Source organism: Salvelinus sp. IW2-2015, linkage group LG16 (assembly GCF_002910315.2).
Source record: "Salvelinus sp. IW2-2015 linkage group LG16, ASM291031v2, whole genome shotgun sequence".
NCBI lineage: Eukaryota > Metazoa > Chordata > Actinopteri > Salmoniformes > Salmonidae > Salvelinus > Salvelinus sp. IW2-2015.
Window position 1 is genome coordinate 15,349,227 of NC_036856.1, and position 11,168 is coordinate 15,360,394.

The 11,168-nt window shown below is 41.7% G+C and overlaps 1 protein-coding gene across 4 annotated transcripts; it reads left to right on the top strand.

Annotated features, from left to right (window-relative positions):
* Positions 1-465: 465 nt before the first annotated feature.
* LOC111976085 (cytokine receptor-like factor 1) lies at positions 466-10,738 on the top strand. Of its 4 annotated transcripts, none has more exons than XM_024004823.2 (8): positions 466-816; positions 2,197-2,475; positions 4,299-4,428; positions 4,776-4,945; positions 6,788-6,945; positions 7,269-7,437; positions 8,567-8,752; positions 9,594-10,738. In XM_024004823.2, the coding sequence occupies exons 1-8, from the start codon at positions 759-761 to the stop codon at positions 9,608-9,610; spliced, it is 1,167 nt and encodes a 388-aa protein (XP_023860591.1). In that variant the 5' UTR covers positions 466-758; the 3' UTR covers positions 9,611-10,738. The 4 variants fall into 4 exon arrangements, with proteins under 4 accessions (XP_023860591.1, XP_023860590.1, XP_023860589.1 ...); XM_024004822.2 differs by having other exon boundaries at positions 9,770-10,738; XM_024004821.2 differs by having other exon boundaries at positions 8,567-8,748; positions 9,770-10,738.
* The last annotated feature ends 430 nt before the right edge of the window (positions 10,739-11,168 follow it).

Genomic DNA, 11,168 nt, shown 5'->3' on the forward strand with positions numbered 1-11,168 from the left:
GTAATAAACCCCTTACAATTAAATGCCACTCTTTACCCCTTTGTCATGTGAAAAGTGAAAAACACATTTGCACCACATTTAACTTTGTTTTTATAAACATCAAAATAGCATATTTAGTCAATTATTCTAATGAGTCCTTTGGATAGGATGGATCCTGTACAGTGTAAGAATGTGCCATGTAACCTGTATGATTATAGGGCCTTAAGAGAACTTTAATCACATTTCCCTATAAACCCCATGCTGTGTTATAGTGAATCAAATCACCTGCCTAGCCTAACAATGAAGTAAACCTAAACATAAAATCGATGGGGGTGTACTAGAATAGAATAAAACATATACTTTAAAATGGGCTATTGAAATGTTTTATCATTTCTTTTGGGGGGGAATGGATATGACAAAATAAAGAGAAATAATGACTTGAGACTGTGTGGGAAGACAAGGGAGGGGCTTATAAAGTATCAACTTGAATGTTTTAGCTGTTGAGGCGTGCACCAATGCAAACCCTCACTAAACTAAAGGCAAACCTTAAGTTACTTTCATACAACCACTGTTTATCAGCTTATCCGCACTTACATACGGAGCTCCGACGTTCGATGTAAAACGTAGTTCCTTCGTTAGAATCAGACTGTTGATTCAACGGTGTTGGATAGCTGGGTTTCAAATCCTTCGTTTTCTCCCTTAGGAGTGTGGTTTTAACCCACGTAAGAGGGAAAGAAAGGACAAGAGAGCGAAAGGAGACGAAAAAGGCTATCTGAAACATGATCTCCATGTTGTGTCTCATGCTGTTTGTTCCACGTGTGTTCTCCTCATCGACACGTAAGTACAAAACTCTGAAGTGTGATATTGTGAGAAGCCGACTACCAAATGTACCATAAGCCCGTTCCGGGTAGACTGATTTGAAGGGGAGGGGCGCTACCCCATTTGTCAACAAAAAAGTTACATCTAATGTACATGGTACAAGTCTTAACAATGTGTTAGATACATTGTATGTACATTGTGAAAAGGCACGAAACACAAGACTCACTGAATCACAGGTGTCCAGACTGTCCACATGTGTACTTGCCAAGTTATCAAAGGTTTGACCTGTAATAAAGTAAAGAACATATATTTATATAGTAATGAATGAACAGATGATGAGTGATATTTGAAGATGTCATACTTCTAGATTTTTTGCTGTCCAAAATATAGGGCATTCTGGATTTGCCGATAAATGGTAAATAATTGGTAATAACTACTTAGGCTCTGTCTAATGAAACAAGTCTGCAAAAACGTATTGTACGGAGATTATGGCTTTGTACATCTTTGTGCATGACTAAATGTAAACTATTTTCCATTGATATTTCACATATTGAAATCAACAGGCTATTCTGTGACAATCTTCCACAGACAAAGTGAATGCTGAATCATTTTATATCTACAGTATTGCTTTTCATTATAATGCATTATTGGACACTGAAATAACAGAGAAATGTGCCACAAAGGTTTTCAAGTTCAACATTTCAAGTTCATTTGAAATTCCTAATTTGCAATGTTGCTGTGAAACATACAATTAATTTACCCCATTTGAGTAGCTATACATAAAGTGGAAATATCAGTGCACACACACTGAATTCAGCACAAAATGTCTCACACCAAGTCCTCTTTAGCCTAGTCAGACTCATAGTGAGCAGCATATTGGCACATATGTTAGATAGCTTGTCCACCGCCCACCAAGAGCACACTTAATAAACCTTACATTAACCCTTGAATCTCCCCCAAAGGAACCGAGTGGTAACATACATTTCAAACAGTATCGCTTCTCAGGGCATTTCTCATGAAGCATTAATCATAAGATAAGAGTCAGAAGAGTAAAGGATTAGTGAGGATGGAAAAGCATTCAAGAATTTGACCAACAACCTTGTCTGACCTCTCCAAGTGATCTCCCAACAGTTTCAGCCCAGGACCCATAAATCCACTTCATTACTCTCAGGTCATAAATATCGCCAGCTCTTCTCTGAGTTGGAGTGTTTTGCACTCAAAAAAATAGCAAAGGTTGCTTATGATTCATTATCTATTCACTCTGAACAGACATGAGATCAAGAACAAACCTTTTCAAGCAAATCAAATCAAAGTTTATTGCCATACGTGTTAAGCCATCATCACCTCTAGGAGTGCAGCCCATATAAAGTAAAGTGTGTCTGTGTGTCTCCCCCCCAGAGGTGGCTGTAATCTTCCCCCAAGACCCAGCATTGTGGATGGGCTCCAGCCTGACGGCCACGTGCACAGTGAGCCCCGAGCGGGGGCTGCATGCCAACACTATGTACTGGACCCTTAACGGGAAGAGACTCCCAAGTAGCACCTACGGCCTGCTGAGCACCAACGGCCTCAGTGTCACCCTCCACCGCCTCAACGGCTCCCAGCAGCAGTCTGGGGACAACCTGGTGTGTCACAGCAGAGACGGACATGTCCTGGCTGGCTCCTGTCTGTACGTGGGCAGTAAGTGTCAGATTGGCCCTGGAGGCCTCAACCACTTCTTCTGGGGACAAGTTGTCAGTACATTTAATCCACAACAAAATTATATTCCCCCTCCAGATTTAGTTCCTTCTTAAATTTGGGTTAAAATGACAAATCTGAACCAATTCTGTGATGTTCTGAAAAACTGCATTATGACGTTTCATGGTGCATTAAAAGGGGTGTGCTCAAAAGGACAGCGCTGTGGGGTAACAAGGAGATATTGGCAAATGCATTTGTTTGTTTGCATCAATATTGTCTGAGTAAGCAGCTCAGGGCTCTGCATTTACAAAGAGATTATTGTTTTTTTTTGCCTTTTTGATGATAAACTGTGTGTTTGCTATGATTTTAAAGAACCACTGAACACTCCGATTGGCACGTGTTTTTCTGTTGCTCATTAGAAAAACAAGATTTGAGTCTCGGAGGTGTGTTTTCTGACTGATTCCGCGTACAGTTAATGATGTGTCCCCCCCATGAGACACTGTAGAAGCAGATTATTTAACTTCCTCAAAATCCCCAGAATTAATCTAAGATAACTAAAATAAAAAATCTGTAATTCATTTAGACGTTTTTGCCGAAGATTTTTTAGTTGCGCAATTTTACATCTAACTAAGGTGTTTGGTGCAGTATTTCTCAAGTAAAAAATGTGCGACATGTTGTTTTATGTAAACAAAGTCGGCCTGCTGGGCAGGTCTGTCTCAATGTCTATGCTATTGGATAGAGAGCAATTACTGTATCTGTTCACCCCATGTTAGAGGGCAAATGTACATCGTCAAATCAAAATCCAACGATAATTTACCCATTGTGACGCACAGATGTTCCATACTCCGTTTTAGACAAGACAAAATAATCCTATTTACACTTTGCAGTCAGTTTTGACACTAGAATAACTATTTCTGACTTATATCGATGTCACGTAGTCCGTTTTCAAAGGGATACATTGCTTTTTAAAGGTAGTTGCTCTTTAAAGCCTGTTATATTACACCACTCTAATCTGTAGTGTCTCTCAGCACAGTATGTAATGCTGTCTTTGAATCATACCCCAAAGCCTCAGTTTAGCTGCTCAGTAGGTTGTAATCAGCGCCACTACTTTGCTTCTCTCTCTCCACATCTGTGTTTGATAGTCTATCATTGAGAGGAAATGAGACAGGCAGCTGAATCCTCTAGCCTGTCGTCTGAGGTTAAGTAATGTGCCAGTGCATGGGTGTCAAACTTACGCTCCACTGGCCGGGTCCGGGCCACAAAAAACAATATATATATATATATATATATATAAAATTCTTATTTTTATTTATTATAAATATTTTTGGGGGTTGGGGGAAACGAACTCAATACACTTTAAAATGACTTAAACCAGATCAAAACTGTTTAGAAATGTTAATGGACCTACATTCATACAGTTTCTTGACCGTGTCCAGCCCACTAATAATAGCCAAAATGAAAGCTAGACAGTTAGGGAGCTTAGAAAATTGTTATAAATGATGGAGAGAGGAAAATGTTTAGCTAATTTTGACTGCGAGGAAATATAACCAATTTTCAGTGCAGCCCTCCGGACCTCGTTGAACACCGAATGTGTCCCCCAGGGCAAAATGAATTTGACACACCTGTGCCAGTGTATGATTATGGGATTGAGTGACCATTTATACCCGTTGTGATAGGAACTATTATAGTGATCTATTTGTTGTGGTTCAAAACCACTTTGTTTAATTCATGCTAGGAATTATGAGTGACAATGCATGCTATGTATGATACACAACCACTGTGATTAGTTACTGAGAGAACCATGTATTTTCACTGTTAATATGCAGTGCCCCCGGAGAAGCCGGTCAACCTAYCCTGCTGGTCCCGAAATACAAAGGACCTGAGCTGCAAGTGGACCCCCGGTGGTCGGGGTGAAACCTTCATCAAAACCAAATACACCCTCAAGTACAAATTGAGGTGAGAGCCACAGATCTCCAGCATCTCCCAGGTGATCACTCAACCCACCATAATTTCTGCTTAGAAACAATGATAGATGCATCACCTGGAACACAATTACTTTATTTTACTCACTAGAGGCCTATGTCATTCTGATGAGGCATTTCTAACACTGCAATTGTGCCTTTTGTACTGCAGATAGATGTGTAATGGACTTTCATTTGACTCGTAATGCCACTTGTACTGTTAACGTTTCATGGTCCAGAGCACACTGAAAATGTTACGCTTCGCTAGTTGTTGGCAGTACATTATATTGACCATTTTAGTACAGATATGATTGTCTTCACGTTGCTGTGTGTTCTGTTCAGGTGGTACGGGCGAGAGAGAGAATGTGAGGACTACAGCACGGGGCAACGCTACACGTGTTACATCCCCCGGGACTTGGCCCTCTTTACTCCCTACGAGATCTGGGTGGAGGCGTCCAATCAGCTGGGGACTGCCACCTCTGATGTCATCACTCTGGATATTCTGGATGTGGGTAAGTGGAGTGAGCCTTTGGCCCAGTCTCCCTCCTGCTCCCCAGCCTGCCACACCCCGCCCTCACCAGTGCCAGAGTGGGCAGGGCATGAAAGTGTCCCGTCACCATAGTGACAAGAGGGCGTGATAAATGCTTCCGCTCCCCCGTGTTACATGAGTCCTTCATGAGCCCATCCTTTCCTTTTTCTCTCCTCTCCTCCTCGCCTCACTTCACTCTCTAACTCACCGCCAGATCTCCTGCATATGGCTAACACACTTTCATGTGAGAAAGGAATTTTATGTGTTCTCAATCCATCCCTATAACAATATCATCGATTCTGGCTGTGATTATAAAAGATCAACTGACCTGTCGTAAAAGTTCACTAAACACCAGACGTTTGGAAAAAGTGATACACAAATGATGATGGATAGATAAGGTTGAGGACACAAAACTAAATATCACTTGTTAATTCCAACAACATTTTGTTTGGCCTTGTACATTTTGGTGTTGTATTGTTGGAGTAAGCCAGCTTACAACACTAGTTTATGGTAAAAAGATGATCATTAGCCATATGTTGCAGTATTGTCTAGCTTTAGGATTAAGGCATGTCCCTGTGAGTAGAAAGAAAACTGTAAGCAATTGATCTTTGTGTTGGTCTGCTACATCCCTACTGTACCTGACACATCTAGAGACCACAGGTAGGTTGGTCGGAAGACAGAGGATCCCTATAACATGATGCATCACTAACCTCTTGTTTCTTCACCCGCTCCACAATGGAAACAATAAGCTGTGAATTTTTTCTGTGGAATCTTCCATGATTTTTTGCTCCCCCAGGGGTGAACTTGGTCAAACCAATAAAGTGCATCAGTAAACAAACAACAAGGCAAACCTAAAATGAAGGGAGCTATAGATTTATAGAAAATCACAAATGGGCTGCTGACATTTTTATATGATTCTCTCTCTTTCTCCCTCTCTCCTCTCTCTCCTCTCTCATCCCCCTCTTTCCCTCTATCAGCGGCATCAAAGTCATTTACTTCTTTGAGAGCCTTATTGCGTAGGGAAAACATGTTTTTTTAATGCTGGAGCGAGGGACAAAAGTACTGTGTGCATAAATCATCAGACTGGGGAGAGAAGGCAGAAACAGACACTGACCTCATTACCCTGCTTCCATAACTACACTCATTAAAAGGACTGGGAGAGGGAGAGAAAGAGAAGGCGAGAGAGAAGAAGAGAGGGGGGAGGGGGAGAAAGAGAAGGCGAGAGAGAAGAAGAGAAAAAGAGCAGGAGAGAGAAGGAGAGCGAGGAGTAGAAGGAGAGAAAGAAAGAGAACAAGACAGTGAGATAGAAAGGGAGGGATAGAGGAACAATCAAATGTAGTGGATAGACTGTGAAATAAAGTGAATTTAAGGAGAGAAGCAAAGTGGTCTGTCATAGTACATAAGGGAGACAGCGTTGGTGCTGGACAACAGTACAGCCCAGCCCTGACATTAAACATTCATCACCATATTTTATTCAAGCATGGTGGCTGTGGTGTCTAGATATAGCTGTAGTGTCTTTACAGTGTGGTACAATATTTACCAGGAGGTTTCTCAGAGGGGAGAGTGCTTTCAGGTACACTCTGTTGGAGTCATCCAAAGGATGCTGATCAGTCCTCTACTTGTTCTGTCAGAAATACAGAACATAATGTACTGCAAAACCTTAAACAACGAAGATTGTATACAGTATTTTAGTGCTTATGAAGCAGTGCTGAGAGTGTGATATACTCTATGTACTGAATTTTGTACTGAGTTTTGTGTTCCGTAGTCTTGGCACATAACTACACAGCTTTGTGACTAACCTGTGTCTGGATCCCTGTTGTTTCAGTGACTACAGACCCTCCAGACAACGTCCATGTGAGTCGTGTGGGGGAGCTTGAGGACCAGCTGACAGTGCGTTGGGGCAGCCCCCCGGCACTTAAAGACTTCCTCTTCCAGGCCAAATACCAGATACGCTACCGACTGGAAGACAGCGCTGAATGGAAGGTAGAGTAGTACTTTATTTCAACATTCAGACACATTTCTCTCTCTCTCGCTTTCTCTCTCTGTCTCCATCAGAAACCCAATGGCATCTTTTATCTGTGTAAATATTTGAGATGCATGAGTGTCAGGTACTCTCGAGGGACTATAGAGCTATATTTTGACTGTCAAGCCATGCTTGTGCATGCTTGTTTGTGAGTTCTGTTTCCACTGAACTATACAAGTGCTATGTGTGAAAATCTGATTTATACTACCTAACGTGTGTGCGTGGTGGTTAATAGCTTCACTGTGAGCGTGTTTTTATATGTTTTCTTTGATATTGCGCTCAGTTGGTGGATGATGTAGGTAACCAGACATCGTGCCGGCTAGCAGGGCTAAGGGAAGGGACAGTATACTTTGTCCAGGTGAGGTGTAACCCAGTGGGGATCTACGGCTCCAGGAAGGCTGGGATCTGGAGTGACTGGAGCCACCCTACAGCTGCCTCCACGCCCCACAGTGGTGAGTAAAGATTTACATAGCTCTTGAAGAGGAAGGATATTATAAGGGCTTATATCGCTGCATTAGCATTTAGTTAGATCAGACATACAGTATATTCTTGCGGGGGCAATTATGACATTCGTAAGCACTTGTTACATGCGTTTTCAATGCAATTAAGGGGATATTAATAAAATGATCTTCAATAGTGCACATTGGAGATATTATTGTGGGAGATATGTCGTAATCTTTAATACTTCCCAAAGTTTATTTTTAGATCAAACAGTGTTATTATAGCTCAAAAGCCATGGGACATAAAAACTACCCACTAATAATCAACCTTTCATTGCCAAATAAACCAAAGAAACAATAACCTCATCCCAGATTAGGCTTCAACATCCTGGGAAAATGAGATCCAAACCGTATGTGACCCCAGAAAGCCAAACATCAAATGACACGATAGAGATCTTTCATCCAAGGATTAAAAGAACTCAAGCTGAAATTGCAAAGAGCTGAGGGGGACATCTGATAGATAGACTTCTTTTTCACTTTCGTTAGCCTTGAAAAATTGATCAAGTTGAAATGCAGTCTGTCAGTTGCACACAGGGAATTAACACAGAGTGGAAACAGATTTGGGGAATACAACAGCAGATAATGGGTTACATAGGTTATGTGGTATTTACTTCCAATGGGGAGGAAGTTGTTATCAGGCTCTGTTGTTTGCCATGGAGTATTGGTTGTGGCAGGCTTTATAATAATGTTGCCCTCTACACTGGAAGTGCACCAGATCCATTTTGTGAATCCCTTCTATTGTAGTCATATCAAATCTATTGTAATCAAATGGACTATTCTCAATACGCAGCAGAATGACCTTTCACAATAGCCAGAGCCCAGAGGTCATGCTGAGGTCCTAGCCCTGTGTGAGCCACTGACAAATCTGGTCCCAGCTGGTTTAGTTGTAGGAAGAGACAGTGGGTTCAATTCCATTAAACCTGAATTGAGGTGTTTACGCGATAGCTCTTTTTCCCCATGGTCAAACAAAAACACATAATGGTCCAGCTACTGCAGGTAGTGCGTGGGCAGCATGCAGGAGCTATCCTCTCTATCTAACCTTGTCCTTGACCACACTGCTGCCTTCCTTCTCCCTGGGCAGAGCCGCTGCAGAGTGGGTCATGTGATCCCAAGTCGGGCGAGCAGAACTCCACCCTGCGACGGGAGCTCAAGCAGTTCTTTGGCTGGGTCCGCAAACACGCATGCGGCTGCAGCGGCATGTCAATCAAACTCTACGACCAGTGGCGGGTGTGGCTGCAGAAATCGCATAAAACGCGCAACCATGTAGGTAAGAATAATATCCCCTTTATTTCTGTTCCAGCTCAGCATAGGCTTCACAGTTATGCACCATGATTATGTACTACTAGGCTACTGTAGTTCCTTATCACAACAACACCCTTTGTTGTCAATGTGTTGAACTCTGTATACAACCCTATTCTCTGACCCCCTTTGTCCTGAATTGTACTTTTGTGTTTTGCGATGTGGTCAGCGTTTTGGAAGCACACAGAACCATTCCCCTAGAACTGGTTAGACTTTCTGAAGTCTCAGTCTGATGTTTTATGTTCAGGTATGTGTGCGGTTTCCACTTTATTGGCCCAGAGTACAGCATAAAGTTGATATCCGCTCAGTTCTCCAAGTCATGAAATCTCATTTTATTACATATTTTAATGGCATAGACTTATGATCTTCAGTCGATTGCCACAACAAAGGGAAATGAGCATGTAAATATAATTAACAACCACTATAATGTGTTCCTTTTGTGTTTTGTCTCTCTGTGACGTGAGGAGCTTGTTTCACAACATAACTGAGCCCAAATGGCAGCCAGGAGGACTGAGCTCACCGCTAAGCCACATCCTCTGTTCGCCCCCTGAACCCAATCGCTGGTTGTTATGCTACTGAGGACAAGGGAACTGCCCGAGTCTTTTATCTCACCTGATTTGTGTGGTGTCCCTGAATAATGTCTGTGTTTAACTGCTCTGACAGGCTTATATTGATTCATCTCAGATAAAAAAGGAGCAGTTTAACTGGCTGTTACCAATACGCAATTGGTGTCAGTATGATAATGATATGAATTTCCATCCTTTGTCTATTTAATTATCCCAATATTAAGCATATGTTTTCCCTTTCAGATTCTACAAGGCGATAAATCCTAACACATGCTAAACATCATTGAAGTATTTAAACAACATTCACAACAGCAACTGAGAAACTGTCTTAGAAGGCCACTTTGAGGCCTGTGGGTGAAAGCCATCCAACACTCTGGATATTCCAGCATTTGGTCACACACACCAACTTTTTTTTGTAGGAATCCATATGGAACAGAAAAAGAACTGATGCGAGACGCCAGCGTTACACTACTGTCTGCAGCCCAGGATTCAAATAGAGAGGAATCGCTCTTTGCTCAGATACCAATACCTATCTCGAAGAACTGCTCGACCCCCTCCTCTCCACACACACTCTCTCTTACACACACATCTCCGGGGAGTGGCAAAGAGGAGAGCCTTTCTCTGATCACTGAGTGGGAGCATGGAAAAGTTTCTTAATGTAGCATTAGTACATGTTTGACTCAGATGGCCATAAATCATCTTACTGACTACCATCAGATCAGACACATAGTGGCCAGCTTCACAGGCTTTTACCAGAGAGACAAGGGCATTACGCAATCCTCCTGGAATGTCATATACAGTGCAAAGAACTTCACTAATTCAGCTCCTGTTCAGGAAACTCAATCACAGAACATTTGTCAGAATTCTAGAAGATGAATGTACTTTCATAATGTATTTCCATTCTAACCACTTTAATAGCCACACAGTTGTCTAAGCTATGTGTCAATGCAATTTAATTGTATGGGCCTTTTACTGGCAAAAACATGGTTGGTATGCTAGCAAATGCTAACACACCATTTTGTAGATTAGCTTTGTTGCAGTAATAGCAATTGAACTTGATATATTTTTGGATTGAAGTCAGGTTTGTGGGTCACCATGACCAAAGCCCATTCTGCAGTTTGTTGTTACAATGGAAGTGTTCTCTTGTCCTGAGGGTTTGCACCACTCTGGATTCCTCTTATTGAAATTAAGTGGCATAAAGTTTAACTGTATATACTGTGTCTGTGTGACTGTGCGGATTAAGACATTTTTATATTTTTTTATCTGCATATTTAAGAGATCCTAAGTAATATGTCTCTCATTAAGTTATGTTCAATTATCAATAATAATTATGAATATGTCAAATAGTTTGACAGTTGTCTATAAAACAATAAAAGAATGACACTTGCCTTGGAATGTTTTTTATTAACAAAGCAATTGTCAGATTATTGAAGTATATTTAAGGCTAATGCAATATTTGTATCCTTAAAAATATTTAAAAGACAGGACAGGAGAAAAAAGGCATTTTTTGCTAAGGCCACACAGGCATACACACGCAGAGACACACAGGGTACGGAATGACTCTGGGACGCAAGAAACTGCAGCAGTCAGGTGGTGTGAGGGAGGGATCAATAACTTAGGCAAATTAATACAAAGAGGAAAGTTGTAGCAGAGGAGTCCATCAATCCCTGTCTGGGCAGCAGCCTCCAGGGAGTCCCCATCACTCCGACTCCTCCGAGTCGTATTTAAAGTCCCGCAGGATCTCACTCAGGGCCTCTTTATTTTTTATGATGCTACAGGAGGGGAGACAGAGTTATAAGAGGATTGAGTGCACTCCTG